Below are 17,721 nucleotides of genomic sequence, written 5' to 3'. Positions count from 1 at the left end.
CATTGTGGCAACGAGCACGGTAACTAGTTATTATGCCAAAATCAGGAACGCGTTACTCGTTACTGGGATTTAGATAGGGTCGTTACTCGTTACTTCGTGTGGTGGCTATCGCGGAGCTTCCACAGATTCAGTAACATTAGCAAGTGGTGGAGGCCAGCAGGTGGAGGAGGGAAAAGGGACGCGGCCGCCGGTCCAAGTGTGAACTGAACTTCAGGTAAGAAGTTATGACCTGCAGTCTCTCTGGGTCAGATATGAACCAAGTTTAGGTGGAGTTTATTTTCGTTATTCTGACTTTCTCCGTACTGCGTGCTAGCTAGCATGACGGAGTTTCTATACAGCTGGGTGGTGCTATGAAGTTAATGATGTTGAACTTTATTTTGTTCATAAGTTATTAGAGTTGCCAACCGTCCCGTCTGGTATTCAGAGAAATATTATGCGTTTCTTATTGAGCTGAAAAAGAACAGTTTGTCCCGTAATTCAGCTACAATGAAAAAGACACAAAGCTGGAGTTATTCTGTGTCTTTGCTGCACAGCTGCCTCTTCTTCTTTCATTCTCCCCCTCCCTCTCCCGTTTCTACTTCAGTCATGAAACTGATCAATGATCAGCTGATCGTCTCTCTCGTTTGTTTATCGTCCACTTTGCGCCAGAAAGAGGAAACCAGCGGATGTCGCGCTAAACAACAGCAGCACGTTTAAGCTTGATCAGTTATTGTTAGAATTTATTTAATATTAATTTCTAGTATCAGCTGATGTTTGCTGGTCATGATGTCGGTTTGGATATGTGGTGAGAGGGAAACATGAAGATGAAACCAGGAGATGTCCTTACTGAACCATCAGAGCTGAACAGGTGATGGAGAAACAGGTTTACCTTTTAGGTGACATGAATGAGTTGAAGTTATGAACTGTTTCTGAGAGACAAATAACACCAGGATCCTTTTTTAAGCAGCTGACAGCTGGTAACTGTGCAGGGGCGGGTCTAGCAAAGTGTTGCCAGGGGGCAGGTAGGGCATTAACAGGGAGAGGGGGGCACAAAGAAATACTTTTCTTTCTTATTCTCATTTAAAATGTCTCGCTTTTAAAAAATAATTATCTGAATCTTACAACAAACGATTGATAGATTGATGCATATATACCATCAAAACAGTGAACATCACTGTCACAGCAGTGTTTGTTTTCATTCAAAGGCTTTATGATTTTTCCTATAATGGTGGGCCAGTCTCTAGTCAAAATGCCCGGGCCAATTTTCTGTCCCAGTCCAGCTCTGTATGCAGCTCATCTGCAGTCTGGTGTTACCTACACATCTTCCTATTCAGAAGGCAGAATTTCCGAGTTCTGAGTACAATCGAAAGCACCACGACTGCAGTTTTTGTGTTGGATGTAAAAGGCGCACATGACGCTGTGATGCAGGCTAGAATCATGGCAGCAGTCAATGACGGTCCAGGCGTGGGATTTCTCTCGTGGAAATGTGCACATTATCTTTTCCTTTCTATTGGTAGGTGGCACAGTGCACTGTGGCAAGTAAGCAAGCTAGAAGACTGGCAAAGTTATGGAAGCAACACATTAACAAGAGAATTCTGAGTAAAACCAAAGTTACTTTCCCTAGTAACTAGTTACTTTGAAAGTAACGAGTAACTTGAAGTAACTGAGTTACTTTTGAGAGAAGTAACTAGTAATGTAACTAAGTTACTATTTTAAAGTAACTTACCCAACACTGCCTGTAGGACAACTTGAGGTAGCTTTGAACATGACTTTCACTCATCCCACTTCTGTGTCTCACAGTGTGGATGTGTGTGTCCAGACTTTGCTACGTTTGTAAGGAAAAGTCACATTATTTCTTTGAAAGTCGTGTACTTTGATTACCATTTTTATGCCTAAGCAATATAAAAAAACAGCAAAATAATATAAACTGATTACAGTGGCTGACTCTTCTGTTTTATGACAAGCTTTGAGACTAGTGAGCTGTATTTGAGCCCACGGTACAACAACGTGGATGATGTGCTCAGTAAACTGTAAGGCAGGCATTTTGTGAACTGATCCTCTTGCGTTTGTGTTTCTGGGAGTTCCTTTTCAATAAAAACAAACTTTTAATCTTTTCTCCTCCGTTCGTCGCTGAATTTCTATATGCCGACTGGAATCGTTGCTCTATTGACTTGTTTCTACACGGACATATAAACAGTGCTGGTACGAGTTCCGCTGGTTCTGAGTCATAACTTGTTACTCGGTGGGAATTTCATACATTTCAAACCACCGTTTTCAGACTATGTGCTGGAAACTAACGCAGTGCTAGCGACCTCCAATGAACCTACATACCGAGGGTTCAGACGTTAGCTCCCCGCGGCCAGAATGAGCTCTGTGCCGCTGAAGAGGACCTACAAGCAGCTGCCTGTTTGTGTTGTGGAGGACCACCACGACGTAAGCCTTCTCCGTGTGAACACAGCAGCGAAACACAACCACATAGTTCTGCTAAAGCTAACGAACGAGACGTTAGCCGGCGTCTCGTTCTTATAACAACAGTGGACCTCCGTTTGTATATGAACGAGATAAATCCTCCCAGTGTTCAGAAGCAGATTAATGTTGATTATTCATATCATATTACAGTCAGACAAATGGTGAGCTGATGAACTCAGTGATAGATTTGTGTTTCTTATCAGACTTTTAATCACTGTCAGGTCCGTCCACGTGACACTCATGACGTCACTGGAGTAAAAACTGAAGTTGTTATAGAGAATTTTTATTATTGTTACAGATGCATTATTGTGTATTTTATAACTTTACACAAGTTTATCTAGTTTACTTTGTCTTAACTGCTAAAACACTGAATCCCATTCTATGAACGAAATAGTGATTTGTCCATTTAGTGAGCCGGTTACTCCTTTGGCAAAACCTTAAATATGTCTTTTGGAGTTGAGCAGTCTCATCTGCTCTTGTAGCAAACGTCCGAGCTCGCTCACTCAGATTCCGGGTGAAGCACTTTGTCATCTGCAGGAAATAGGATTGTTCAACATAACAGGTTACTGCAAACCCATCACACCATCTGCAGACGCAGGTTTCTCACTGGAGCTCGATCAGGAGTCGTAACAGCATGTCTCCACTTTGCTTTTCATCACTACCAGTATGAAGGAATCCACTCAGTGACATAATGTGAGATATGAATGTCTAAACCAAAACAAAGAATAAGGACTGTTTCTTGTAGTTGTTGGTTGTTTGTTGTGTTCTGGTCCTTCACACAGACATAGTCTGTTTTTACGCTGGGTTCTCCTCTCCTTAACAGACTCATGGTGAACATGGACGGTATATCCTTGGTTTTTAACATAGCCATAGCAACAACAGCTTGACACCTCCTCACACTGTTCAGCCAGTGTGGTCTAATCTACTGCCCAGGTTTATGTTTTGTACTCCTTGTTGAAAAACACACTCGCACTGCGCCAAGCATGTGAAGCAGTCGTGTAGTGAGTCAGGTTTGTCCATTGGCTGGCATCAGTCAGCGAGGGCTAGAACAGACCAGGCTCATTATATGAACCTCTGTAATAATCCTGCGTTACTTATTTGGCTACATTTTCATCTCATTGTGCTTGAAGCAGGAGAAGTTCGGCCACAGCAGGACTGACCCGAGGCGCATCATTTTGAGGGGTTGCAAAGTTAAACGTGTAAATGGTTCCATGCTTTGCTTTTGTTTCTCATGTTCAGCAGTGTAATCTGATCCTGTAACGTAGAAATGTTCACGAATGATGTCAGTCATGTTGAAATCCTTTCCAAAGAAGATTTTGTGCTTTTAATGATAATATTAAAATTATCGTTCACATTAGCTTCACATTGCTAATCTCACTGTTTCTCAACCAGGTGGTGTGTCACATCTACCGGGCCATAGCTTCGAGGCATCTGCCAATGAAGAACATAAAGATGATTCATTTGGACTCCCACCCTGACCTCCTCATCCCTGTCAACATGTCTGCTGACACAGTGTTTGACAAGGAGAAGCTGTTCGGGTACGTTATGGGTCAAACTGTGGCTTGTGTTGGTCAAAGCTCCTCGTAGGTGAGAGCTGGAAGAAAGTATGAGACGTAAACATTAACTAGACGTGCTTCAGGTGATGACGTGATATTAGTCTCTGCACATGTTTACAACAAGATGTGAAGGAAGGCGACTTCTAAAAGAGGCGCAGTCGTGTTCTCAGCACTTGACTAATGTTGGCTGTGAGTGTGACTAAGTGACAGCTACGATCTACCTACAGTTTGCTCCCACAAGGAGTCCAGAGTCCCTCAGATGGGGACTGAAAATGCTCCAAACATGGAAACAAACCAACCCGACCACAGAAGGCGTGACAATCTGCTCGTTCTTTCAGGTCAGCATTGTGGAAGTGTTCAGGGTGAGGGTCCAGGATTAGACTGATGCAGATATATAAATACATGCAGCCTTTCAGTAGGAAGTACATCTGTGTGAGTTGGGCCATGTTTACATGTATAAAGCACAAAGTCTTGGTTAATATTGTAGCAGTTTGATCCGTATGCTGAGCTCTGACAGCCAATGAAAGGTCCCTGTTAGGTGGTGTGGAGGAGTGTTTGCCTCCCCATCTCCTCTGCTGGTGCCTCATGACAATAGTCACACTTAGCATTGTGAGGTATGTCATTACTGCCCACAGCTCCTGGAAAAGGATGGAAAATACCAGTAAATGCCTGCACATGTAAGTGTGACTGTGGGTATATGTGCAGGCACGGGGGGTTAAATTCAGATGTTTGAACAGAAAACAAGACGCTTCCTCTGGTCACCAGTCTGTCACTGGGACAACCACCAGTGTCTTTGACTGTGGGACAGAACCACCACAGCACGAGTCACAGCCAGCACCTTGTTGCAGTGAGGCAGTAGTGCGAACCACTGCACCGCTTGTTCTCTGTGTTTTTGCAGCAGGAGTGTTGGTGGGAGCTCTTCAAACAACACGTCACACGTCGTGGTGGTGAATGAATGAGCCTGATATGCATGTAAAATGATTTAAATAATAAATTAGTCAATCATTCGTAATGAATAATCTTCTTTATTGTTCCGTTAAAACAAAATGAAATCGACTTTTTGCCTGGATATAAACTTGTAAGACTCGCTTCCACAGACAGTTTTGCAGTGAAAAGTTCAGCTTACAAATGCTCACATTACAGATGTGTTGCTCAAATTCATTGTTGGAAATAGAAGCTACAGACGTTTGGAAGCAGGTTAGGAACAGGAGAGACGATCAGTCTGCAGCAGTATGGAGCGCAGTCGTGATGACGTGTAGAGAAGGTCTTCTTTGGATAAACAGTAAACGTATCATATGGTGCCAAGAGAGGAGCCGTTGTACTGTATGAGGTGGTCAGGAGTGAGGGTGGTGTGGGACGTGTATGAGGACAGCCTCCGTGGAGCCGCTGCGAGGTGTCGAGGATGATCTGTGACAGCAGGGTAGCAACAAGAGTGACAGGGAAGCTTCATAACACGCTATGATGCTGTGTGATGGAGGAGGACGTTGGGTGTAGAGCAGGGGTGGGCAACTCCAGGCCTGGAGGGCCGGTGTCCTGCAGGTTTTAGATCGCACCCTGGGTCAACACACCTGAGTCACATGATTAGTTCATTAGCAGGCCTCTGGAGAACTTCAGATATGCTGAGGAGTCATTTAGCCCTTTAAATCAGCTGTGATGGATCACGGACACATCTAAAACCTGCAGGACACCGGCACTCCAGGCCTGGAGTTGCCCACCCCTGGTATAGAGTATGAGCTACAGCGACACCTGCAGGGAGCAGCTGAGAGACGTGAGCCCACTGCAGCCGTGGACTGTGTGGGTGGATGTGGGTGAACTGATATTTATGTCACCCCAATCTTGCATATTTTCCTTTTTTCAGTGAACTGAGTATAGAAAACTGGATAATGCCGATGGTGTACGCCGGTCACGTGTCCTCTGTGGTGTGGCTGCATCCATACTGGGCCCAGCAGATTAGAGAGGGAGAACACAGCATGACTGTGGGCAGAGACTCATCCACCACCACCATCAGGTAGGACAGGAAGAAGAACGGTACAGCAAGAGACATCTCTGTCCCTCCTTGATCTCCTGTCTTCGTCCTCTCCTGTCTCTGCAGAGTGACCAGTACAGACAACTACTTCCTCAGCGATGGTCTTTATGTGTGCGAGGAGCAGCTGGACAACCCAAAGCATTTCAGCCTGAGCGTGATCCGAGTCGATCCCGTCAGAGCAGGTCACGGCTCGCTGACAGGTACTGCGTGTGATGGCGGCGACACATCTCAAAAAAGTTGCAACAGAGGCAGCAAAAGGCTGGAAAATGAAGTAGTACTAAAACGATGCAGCTGGAGGTGCTGGGTGACACGACCGGGGAGAGCAGAGGTTCACCAGTCTGGGAGAAACTGTTCGGAATAATGTTCGTCTACATAAAATCACAAAGACTGTCTTATAATACTGTCGAAATACTGTGAGGATCTGCAGAAGTGGCTGATCTTTGGGCCTTCAGGCACCTCTGCATTAAACCAGGCCTGATTCAGAAATGTCTCCTCTGGGCTGCCGCTCATTTATAATGGGATGAGGTGGAAAATTGATCAGACGAATCAAACTGTGTCATCCTGACTGGAAAACCCTGCATTCCTTAAACTAAAGATCAAAGAGACCATCTGAGCTCGTGTTTGGATATGTTTACTTTGCTCTTGATGAGATTTGGAGTTTGCATGTGGTAACAGCAGAGGGCGCTGCTATTGTCCAATTGAACCTTTCTTCTACTTTTTGATCTGACATTTAATTTCAGAGCAGAGAACAGAAAAGGACACAGAGGAATGTTCAGTCAAAAGAGCGCGAGCAGAGCGGAGGAAGTCCGGAGAATCCAGCAGCTCACAGCCTCCGTCAGCAAACACTGACTCGCTGCAACCAGCAGAGGGCAGCACAGCCGAGGATGGAGCTGACGGCGATGGCGCAGGAGGAGGCGGTGTCGACGATGAAGGATCAACCAGCTACATCGTGAAGAGAATATCTTCATTTGTAAGTGAGACGGAGCCGTACATTCTGGACGTCGACCTGGATTTCTTCTCCTGTAAGAACCCGTTCAAAGAACTGTACACACAGGTACGCGTCCACTCTGCTGCTTCCTCAGGGACTGGATGAAACACTGTTTCAGCTTCTGCTCATAAGCTCGTTTTACTGTGAAACATTGTTATTAGTCTGTTGAATTAAATTGGTCTCTTAAACAACAACATCAGTTTAAACAATAGCAAATATGAAACGAGCTCATGGGTTAAGATTGTAAACAACAATAATGATGATAAAAGATTTTACAGGGGGAAAGGTATGTTCTGGCCTCCAGTTTGGATTCCAGTAAGATGAGTGTGCCGGGCGCCTGTGAAGCGTATCTGAGTGGATTGAACTACAGTGGAACCCGACTTACGAAATAAATTCGTTCCAGAGGGTCTTTCGTGAGGCCGAATTTTTGTAAGTCGAGGCACCTTTTCCCATCGCCCTTTGAGTGAGGCGCTGCTGGCTGAAGACGAAGTTCTTGGTGGAGGAAGACCTCGCTCACATTTATCAATAATTTCTCTCTTTGTTTCCATCGAGAGCACTTCACGCTTCTTCTTTTCACTCCAATCACTTGAAGTTTTTTCAGCCCCATTATCAATGAACGATAGGTTAATTGCAAACGTAAAGCACACGAAATAGCGCTGCAACAACAATACGTCTTTCACGTGGAACAGCAAGTGCGACAGCCATGGGGTTATCACATGATTCGGAAGGCATCGTGGGCGTTTTGCTGCACCACGGGCAGCAATATTGAATTCCTTCATAACTTGAATGTTTCGTTAAATGGGGTCTTTGTAAGTCGGGGTTCCACTGCATTAGACGTTTGTCCGGCTTTAGAATCACTGTCATTACTGTCGATTGGCACGCCTTCTGCTGTTTTCCAGAGCACAGACAGAGTTAGCCTCTGAAGAAGTGCTTTTTTGGCCTTTTGGTTCTTAGTGTAAATCTTTAAGGCGTGATAAATGTACGGTATTTATCCCTAAAGCTGGAAAACATAGTGTCTACGGTAACTACGCCTACGGTAACAAACATAAGTCAGCCTGAGTAAAGCAGAATCGTTCAATAAAATAAATAGAAGCTGAAAAAGTTCAGTGAGATGAAGCTGAGGCAGAATCAGGAGTACAGTTAAATAAAAGAATACAATTGCATAGTTAACAGAATAAAGAGTTATAGATGCAGGTGTTCTGATTTTCTGTCTTCGTCTCAGTGGAGGTGAAACATGTTTTAGAGTTGAGCTGCATGTAGGCGGTGCAGACGGAGCAATATATCCATCCATGTGATGGGTCACATGTTGCTAGCACCACCCTCTGTAACTTAACTCAGCGTCTCAGTGTGGTGTGATTGTCCTGACTGAGTACTCCCAGAGTTACTGATGTCCCTGTATCGATATCTGCATACAGAATATCACAGTGCTGTCCGGACTTTGTTTCCCAGCCCTACTGCCTCAGGGTTTCATGGAGCAGCTGATCTAGGGGGCGCTGTGTTCCTGACGCTTCGTCCTGGATCCTCACCCTCGTTCTTTCTGTGGCTCGTACAGCTTCAGGCTGCTGGGTGTCAGGTGGACATCCGTCCATCTCCTCTTGTGGTCAGCTATGGAGGCTGTAGTTTTAAACCCCACAGCAGACCGAGTCCAATAGTAGCAACAATCCCACTGCTGAGGCATTTTTAGAATGATCTCTCTTCTAGCCAAGCAGCTACTGGTAGCAGGAGAAAGCTTTGTGAATACAGGCCAGACGCTAACACTGAACTAATACTGAAAGAAGCTGTTTTAGTTGGAGACGTCCTCATCTTGTGTCTGTTGGTGAAAAAAACAAATGGTCCTGATGTTGATTCTGGGCAGGATGAGGCAGAAGTGTCTGATTTTTATTTTCTTGTTTTTATTTGTGTGGTTGGTGGTTCGCACTGCTGCCCCACAGCAAGAAGGTCCTGAGCTTCTCCTGTTGTCCGTGTTTGTGTGGGTTCTCTCCGGCTTCCTCCCCGAGAGCAGAGACATGCAGTTAGTGGGGTTGGGTTAACTGGTGATTGTAGATCATGAATGGTCGTCGGTGTCGTAGCCCTGTGACAGACTGCACCCCGTTTATGCTCCATCCGAGTTAAGACTTCTTCATGGGGCTGCATGAAAACCATTTCTAAATATATAGATTTAATGAATGCAACCTGGAGCCAGACGAAGCAGCAGAAGAGAGTTCATTAATTAACCAATAAAAATGAACGTGTGGTACAAACCCTGTTAATGTGTTAAGCAGCCTCCTGCAGCACAGTCCACACACACTGGATCCATTCTGTCATGTAATGTGTTACACTGGCGGGGCGGCTGTAGCTCAGGAGGTAGAGCCCACCTACTGATCGCAAGGTCGGTGGTTCGATCCCTGGCTCCTCCAGTCTGCGTATCCTTGGGTAAGACAATAACCCCAAGTTGCTCTCCGACGCATCCATCGAGTGTGCTGATGGGTGAATGTGTGTATAAGAATCAGTCCATTTAAAACATCTGTTCATCTTCATTACACAGTCACCTCAGCTACATGCTGTCTGTTTGTCCAGGAGGAGTACGCCATCCTCCAGGAGCTCTACAGCTTCAGAGGGCCCCGCCTGGATGCTGATGAGGTGAAAAATCCTTTGAGTCACAACATTTCTCCACCAAGCATCCATACAGTCCATAGATATGTGTGAATGACACAGAAGAGAGTGAAACACAGACTTTAAACTTTAATTTAAGGGAATTAATAATAGTGTTAAAGAGGAATGTAAATTAGTACAGAACACACGTGTGAGTGAGGAAGACACCAGAGCTGATTCCAAAAGTGTGTTTGTTAGCTGTTGCTGTGGAGGAGTGGAGTGTGACGCTCCACTCATGTACAAATACACTTAACATCATCAACGACAGCACCGCGATGAATCCTGACCTGCTGCAGCTGATGCACGGCCGTAATAATGTCCCCACCTGTGACATGGACGATGCAACCATGATTAAAAGGTCCCTAAGAGACACTTAGGAGAAGCAGTAGCAATGTCTGCTGTATCCAGCAGGGGGAGCAGTGTGGAGGCGCATTCATTTACAGGCTTGCTGCGTTGTATAGTTCTATAACTTTGTTCAGGGATTCTGATTATGACAGCTATTGGTATATCTGGAACACGTCCTCAGCCATCGATGTGTTTTACACTTTAATAAAATGAATCACATTAAATTTTTGCGTTACTGTTAAAATCCCATTTTTAAAAGAATGCAGTACAAGTACTGGTTATCACAGTTTGCTGCTGCAGGGCAAACAGTCGGTATTTGCAGTGTTGGCCCCACCTCTGCAGTCTGCCCTGTCGATCAGCGTCTGACTCCTGACTGAGGTGATCCGTTCTTTAATCGAGGCTTGGAGTTCGTCACAGTTAGTGGGTCTTCGTTGTCTACCTGCCTCTGGAGGACTGGCCCAAAGTTTTCCGTTGGATTAAGGTCTGGGGAGTTTCCTGGGCCTGGACCAAACATTCAGTGTTTTATTCCCCGAGCCACTTGGTTATCACGTTGGCCTCACGGCCCCGCCATGTTTAAACAGGCTGTGTGTTCTTCAGCAGACTGTTCTTGGAAGAAGTTGCTGTGGGAGGATGTTTTGGTCCCGTTCTTTATTCATGGCTGTGTTTTTTGGCAAAATTGTGAGCGAGCCCACACATGAACGTTCTCAGGATGCTTTACTGTTGGCATGAGACAGGACTGATGGTGGCGCTCACCTCTTCTTCTCCAGACAATCCTTTTTCCAGCTGCCCCGAACAATCAGAAAACTGCGTCATCTGAGAAAAGGACTTTAGCCCAGTCCTCAGCAGCCCACTCGCTGGACCTTTTGCAGACTGTCGGTCTGTCCCTGATGGGCTTTTGGAGAGAAGTGGCTTCTTTGCTGCCCTCCTTGACACCAGGCATCCTCCAAAAGTCTTCGCCTCACTGTGCGTGCAGATGCACCCACAGCTGCCTGCTGCCATTCCTGAGCAAGCTCTGCGCTGGTGGCACTCTCATCCCATCTTTAGGAGACGGTCCTGGCGCCTGCTGGACTTTCTTGGGCTCGTTTTATGCAACACAGTGATGGCTGCACATGTTTATTTGCAGGTAACCATGGTTAACAGGAAGAACAATGATTTTGAGCATCACCCTCATTTTAGTGATAGCAGTCAGCATGACATGAGGATCTCCAGCCTGGTGCTCGTTAGTCTCAGCAGGTCCTTTTATGCAGTGCAGTGGAGATGGCTTTGTTGGTTCATTTTCATGGCAAAGAAAGACTTTGTGTTTCTCTGACCTCTCTTCATCACATTCTGCAGGATATGCAAATTGCATCATAAAGACTGAAGCAGCAAACTGTCTCAAAACTCATTTTTGCGTCATTCTCAAAACTTCTGACCACGACTGTCGTAGAGACTCGTTTTTAGTTTCTTTTTAATCTTCTAATGTCCCGTTTTCCTGAAGGCACCATGAGGTTGCTGTTTGCTCACATTTCCAAACACCCAGCCTGCCCACATGAAACGCAGTGCACATCTATCAAGCTAACGCTGCTGAAAGAACATTACCTCTAAGGTTCGAGGACAGGACCGAAAATGATTTAAAAAGCAGTCGGTGTCCGTAGAACGACTGTGAGATGCCTCCATAAAGCCCAGACAGAAGGTTTGTATACAAAACACAGAGGATTATGGGTCGCTGAAGACTTTTGCACAGTGTGCACAATAAAATCTAAAGAATAATGAAGGATGTGTTTATAATTCAAACAGAGGCCTGAAGAAGTAACGACCCAGCAAACATCTACATGAAAATGAAATTCTACCCGGCTCAGAAATAACTTCCACATCTGGTTTGGCATCTACGAGGAATATTATTATTAAACTGTTTCCTGTCAATAGTTTTGGTGATCTGAGCTGTAAATGTCTGAACGGTCAAACTGACAGTAAAGTTTGATCCATTTATTTCACATTTTCAAAACTTAACTGGAAGTTTTGATGGGCGACGAGGTTTACGGTGAACGCTATCCAAATTCAGTGCAGGTTTGTTTACATGGCACCAAATCACAGCAGCACTCATTGCACTTTATATTACAGGACAGCTCGTACAGTTATACTGAGAAAATCATCTATAGCTGACTCTTGGTGACACTCTGCAAAGCAGATGTGCCCCAAGGCAACTCCAGCAGCTGGCGGCTGCAGCTTTGAGCGGCTGTATCTGTACAAAGACATCCGAATACTTCAGCTAATTGTAGAAATGCAGAGTAGAAGGAGAAACAGAGAACGTACCTGAACACTGACCAGCACAGGCAACGCTGCGTTCCTTAAAGATGTTGTGCTTTTAGGAAAGTCTCTTGTGTTGTTATTGAGCAGAAATCTTAACGCTGTGCTTTCATTAAAGGCAAAACAAATAAACACTGAATGTGTGTTTGTGTGCTTTTAAGGAGGAGCTCGGTGAGTGTGTAGATCATCGTATACGCCAGTTAGAAGACCTGGAAGCAGCATTTGCTGATCTACTGGATGATGATGGAGAAGAGACGGTTACACGCTGGGCCACAAACCCTGGGTAAATCAATCTTCTGTAACAGACACTTGAAAGTTAGAGGCGTAACAAAGGAGGAACGAAAGCTGGGGAACTTTGTGCGTTGGTCAAACACTGAGCTGTTTGAAGGTAAAGCTGAAAAGTTGTGAATGTGTTTTTATAATGTCCCAGCTGGCTGTCCCTGTGCTTTATGCTCATGAGAATAGGAAGTACTTTCTTTATCCCTGATTTTGTTCCAGCGGGTGAAACGTTCATAAAATACTAATCTGATAATCCGACAGACGTCTCTGTGCCAGCAGAGGATGTTGAAGGTTTTCTCTGTCCGTGAGACGGGGCTGGAGCCGTCTGTTAGAGAAGCTGCTGGGGTCGTGTCCATGGTGGAAACAGAGGAACAGAAGTGTCCTCATAACCACAGATCAGCCTTATGGCTTATTTAATCTGTCTCATGAGTTTCATGGCTGCGCCTCACCAGACCACACTTACCTCTGCTGATGGGCCATGATTCTGCTGCAGACACTGAAGGACCTCACGCTCCCTCATAAACAGCCTTTTTTGTATGTAGCATCTTTGCTGTTGAGGAACATGTTCATCCATGCTCTCCAAAAACGGTTTCAAATTTAAATTAATGTGACCATAGAGCAGTTTTCTAGTTTGCTGCAGACCATCTTATAAAACCTTTTTTCCACATATGATGGCATTTGTAGTTCACATGTGGCCTTTTCTTTGCATGATAACCTGTATTTGTATGTGACACAGTGAACTCTGTGCACAGGCAGTAAGTATTAGCACGCAGTGATTTCCATAATAGAATCAGGCCTGTGTTAGTTTAGGGTTTTTGCCACTTTGGAGAGTAGAAATCACCATGAAACAGAATCAGTCCATTTCCCGTTAAATACCATCATTTTTACTGTCTACACCAGGGGTCGGCTCTTTAGTCCTTATACTGCGGCTCCGCGTGGTTTGGGAAAATAAATTACAAGTATTTAGCTGAAGTGTATTTTATTTATATTAGTTCTTTTTAAACTTGTAGTTCTAAACTGGAAGATTATTGTGATATTGAAATATAAAAATAAAATTTTATCTTCTTATTTTTTCATCGCTCAAAATAAGCGTCACACTGGCGGAAGCCGGTGTACCCGCCGAAACGCCTGCATTTATCGAGACTTTCAACCCCAGGTAGGCCAGTTATGGATCTTCTGATCCACATTATGTCAGCAGCTCCACCGTGAACTATGTTAAAGACAAACACGCTCACGCCTCACAGCTTACAGTCCTGCGTGAAGATGAAAGTACAGCCTCGACCTGCAGACGCTGTGCGCAGAGGTTTGCATGAACACGCTTTACAGCTTCTCTTTATTGACCACCTTTCACACACGGTTGCTGTGCGCACACAGCCGGCTGTAGCTTTGCAGCTCACAGCCCGACACACAACAGCAGAGAGAGCACAGACGTTAAGGCGGCGAGGCGTGACTGCGGGTGCCGCTCAGGTGCGTCCACCTCCCCTGCAGCGGCGCTGCAGACCACGCCCCGCCACACACATTAACCTGGTAAAATACATATTTAGGCAGAATTTTGCAAATATCTATTTTTCATCTTTCAGCAGCATCGAGCTTTTTTCCCCAGTTATTTTTTAAAAGTCAGGTCAAGGCTCCAAAAGCCCAAAGGAGATATGAGGGCGGCTCACAATTGTTTTTTTCTGGATCATTTTAGTTCAGCTTTCCTTTTGTTATATTTCTTTAAGAGTTCAAAATGTGTTCATTACATAAATAACATGTAATTTTCTCTGTAGCACTTCATGGATTTCATAAGCAGCACACCTTAGTTGTTCACACAAAGCATAAAAGTGTTTTCTTTTGCGTGGAAATCGCATCCAAACGGCTCTTTGGGTGTTAAAGGTTGCAGACCCCTGGTCTACACAGATTAAATCATGGTTGTATTTAAGCTGAACACTGAGTCAGATACAAAGTCTGAGAAATTAGTTAGAAACTGTGAGTGAGCAGTAAAGAGATGATAGATGACAGAAAAGTGAAGTTTTGCAGCTGTGATGGACGCGGCCTCTAAGGGGGCGGGGTATGGGGGTGCAGAGAGGCGTGGAAATGATTGCATCGCTATCCCGAACAGATCTGGTCTGGGTGTTTGTTCTACAGCTGTGCCAACATTTCCACGCGCTGTGTGTTGACATTCGCTCTGAAGCTCGTCCTCTCCACAAATTCAGAACGAATCTTCAGAGGAGCGCGGCTCTGTCCTGATTATTGTCGGCACAAGCTTCGATCATCACAGCCCCACCCGTGTCACCCATTCGAATGTACACCAGCCTTTTGAAAGCTTTTGAGCCAGCTCCACCTTAAATTTCTTTGAAGCAACAAACACCCCTGTGATTACAGTTGTTTAACCAGTGAGTGAAAGAATCTGTTTGCCTGGGATGAGCTAGTGTGCCTCTATGAGCAGCCCCCACATCGTCTTACTGTTTCTGTGTTTTTCAGCATGGATTCACTACCTCAACTGGTTTCCAGTCTAAAGGCAAGAAATTCATGCCCTGACTATGAAATGGTAATAATAATTGTATATAATAATAATAAATAATAGCAATAAAGTTATATTTAGTGAACGGGAACATATAAATAAATATGAATAAACTCGCCTCATCACTCCTCCCTCAGGTTCACCAGGCAGGGTTAACCTGCGACACAGTCGAGCTTCCTCATCACATCAGCTCTGATGAAGAGATTGGCAGACTTCTCTCAGCTGTGCAGCTCTTCCTGAAGGTCCTTCCCAAACCCACACTGGTGACATTGTCCAGGTAAATCAGCTCCACAGATGGTTAAATGTCCTTTAACAGTGTAGTGACACAGAAAGAGGGTCTAACTATCTTCATGTGTGTTTTCAGGTCCAGTTTGGATGAATACTGCCCAGTGGAGCAGGTGGATTCAATCCAGAGGAGAGTACTGGCTATGCTGGAGGGCCTGTATGGAGCACTGGACGTACACAAAGACTATGACAACAGCAGCACAGAGACTGGAGAGCAGTTGCCACAAGGATCCTAACAGATACACAAAACCACATCTCTCATTGGGATGATTTTATCAAGATAAACACAGCAGATAAAAACTAACACATCAGCATGTTAGTGTTGGAAGCAGGACAAATAGTTTGGAGATTTCCTCCCACATTGTGTATAAGTAGGGTCTGGATCCTTTGTTTGGGAATTCCCCGGGACAGTGCAGGAGAGCCTTGTTGTGACTGAATTCCTTCTTGCAAGAATAAACTCAAATATAACTCTAACAGCGTGACTTCTTTTATTTAATGCACTGAATTTCCACAACAGTTTGGTGCCAGGAAGTAAGAGTGATCAGCAGATCACACAGGGCGGAGTGAATGGGTGATCGTTACAGAAGCTGATTCTGGCTTTGGAGAGAAACGGGGCTCGCCGTGCTGTCCTGAGCCGTCGCTGTGCGACTGTTGCTTATCTTCGGCATCACTTGTCTGAGGACTGATACAGCTTATCATGACCGTCCAACTGTGCTGAATACAAGTGATTCTTATACCCAGATTGTGTGCATGGACGTGACTCGTTTTCGATCTTGGCAGATTAGTGAAAGATGAGGAATGTGTCACCAACTCAACATTATACATGATTCTGAATAAGAGTAATGTTACCAAACGCTCAGAAAGAAAAAGGTTTTCTTTGCACTTGAAGTAATACAGGTCTGTTACAGTGAAGGTTCATGTGAAAGTGTGCTAATGGGGCGACCGTGGCTAATAATGGGGCGACCGTGGCTCAGGGGGTTGGGAAGCGTATCTGTAACCAGAAGGTCGCCGGTTCGATCCCCGGGCTCTGTCCTGGTCGTTGTGTCCTTGGGCAAGACACTTTACCCTACTTGCCTACTGGTGTTGGCCAGAGGGGCCGATGGCGCGATATGGCAGCCTCGCTTCTGTCAGTCTGCCCCAGGGCAGCTGTGGCTACACCTGTAGCTGCCTCCACCAGTGTGTGAATGTGAGAGTGAATGAATAGTGGCATTGCAAAGCGCTTTGGGTGCCTTGAAAAGCGCTATATAAATCCAATCCATTATTATTATTATTATTAAAGACAAACTGAAGTAGAAAGAAACATGTTTCCTACATTAGGGATAACAAGGAAAACCCAGTGAAGTGATTTTAAAGTTTCAACTTGGTGTTGAATCATGTAAGTCAGATGGAGAGATGGATAAGGTGAGGGTGGACAGTGGACGATAAGACAACTTGTGAGACTCGGGGTTCTTCCCTTTTGTCTTCTTCGAGATGAGCAGTCCAGAAGATTTGATCCAAGACGTTCACAGTTAAAAACTGCAGCCCAACCTGTGGCTGTGCAAACTGGTTTGGTAATTTTGGGCTTTTCATCTGCTCATGTTAGAGGCTTCATTCAGAAGGATTTCCATCATACTTCCACTGAATGTGGCGCAGAGATAAGTGCATCTTCATATTTGGTCGTGCCGTCCTTTCTCCAACATCACCAAAGATGGAAACAAAGTCAGCATCAGGTCAGAGGGATTTAAGTAATGTTTGCAGATTATTTGATTCGCTCTTACTTTGGACCTGCCTAAATGTTTTAATAAAACTTCCTGAAATTAAAGTCTAAATTATGGACATTCAATGTGAATGCATGTGTTTCGTGGACTTGGAGAAGGTATTCGACGGTGTCCCTCAAAGTGTTCTGTGGAAGGTGTTTCAGGAGTACGGGGTCAGTTACGAGCCACAGCTGTTGCAAGAGCTTGGCCCACCTAGCAGGCAATAAGTTGGACTCTGCCAGGGCTGCCTTTCATCACTGATTCTATTCATGATTGTTATGAACAGAATCTCCAGACACAGTTAGGTGGCAGAAGGCTTCCACTGAGGCGGTCCCAGGATCTCTCAATGATGTGGTTCTGTTGGCTTCATCAGGTGGTAACCTCCAGCTCGATACGGAGGGGTTCACAGCCGAGTGTGAAGCAGCAGGAATGAGAATCAGCACCGCCATGGTCCTCACCCAGAAAGGGGGAGGAGTGCCCAGTCTGGGTCAGGGACGAGTTCCTGCCCCAAGTATCTCAGTTTCATGGGTGAAGGGAGATCGACAGACGGGTCGGTGCTGCGGCTGCAGTGATGTGGAAGCTGCACCACTCCGTCGTGGTGAAGAGGGAGCTGAAGCGCTCCATTTACCGGCTGATCT

At 45.2% G+C, this 17,721-nt stretch overlaps 1 protein-coding gene across 3 annotated transcripts; it reads left to right on the top strand.

Annotated features, from left to right (window-relative positions):
- The first annotated feature begins 2,147 nt into the window (after positions 1-2,147).
- On the top strand, positions 2,148-15,821 carry lg18h5orf22 (linkage group 18 C5orf22 homolog). Of its 3 annotated transcripts, none has more exons than XM_086272148.1 (10): positions 2,149-2,412; positions 3,841-3,986; positions 5,863-6,012; positions 6,097-6,230; positions 6,771-7,084; positions 9,575-9,637; positions 12,442-12,563; positions 15,023-15,089; positions 15,200-15,339; positions 15,427-15,821. In XM_086272148.1, exons 1-10 carry the CDS (start codon positions 2,344-2,346, stop codon positions 15,581-15,583), a joined length of 1,362 nt encoding a protein of 453 aa, XP_086128274.1. In that variant the 5' UTR covers positions 2,149-2,343; the 3' UTR covers positions 15,584-15,821. The 3 variants fall into 3 exon arrangements, with proteins under 3 accessions (XP_086128275.1, XP_086128274.1, XP_086128277.1); XM_086272151.1 differs by lacking the exon at positions 2,149-2,412 and adding an exon at positions 3,124-3,141; XM_086272149.1 differs by lacking the exon at positions 9,575-9,637 and having other exon boundaries at positions 2,148-2,412.
- Positions 15,822-17,721: the final 1,900 nt, after the last annotated feature.

This window comes from Aulonocara sp. 'chitande type north' Nkhata Bay, linkage group LG18 (genome assembly GCF_057382095.1).
Source record: "Aulonocara sp. 'chitande type north' Nkhata Bay isolate Kocher_YH1m ecotype deep benthic linkage group LG18, A_spYH_male_GT1.1, whole genome shotgun sequence".
Classification (NCBI taxonomy): domain Eukaryota; kingdom Metazoa; phylum Chordata; class Actinopteri; order Cichliformes; family Cichlidae; genus Aulonocara; species Aulonocara sp. 'chitande type north' Nkhata Bay.
This window is presented reverse-complemented; position numbering and strand designations above follow the sequence as displayed.

Excerpts from the sequence above, each read along its gene's own strand:
- lg18h5orf22 (XM_086272148.1), top strand. The coding sequence starts at position 2,344 with ATGAGCTCTGTGCCGCTGAAGAGGACCTACAAGCAGCTGCCTGTTTGT. Across the intron at positions 2,413-3,840 it reads TTGTGGAGGACCACCACGAC|GTGGTGTGTCACATCTACCG; the intron begins GTAAGCCTTCTC and ends TTTCTCAACCAG. Across the intron at positions 15,090-15,199 it reads CATGCCCTGACTATGAAATG|GTTCACCAGGCAGGGTTAAC; the intron begins GTAATAATAATT and ends CTCCTCCCTCAG.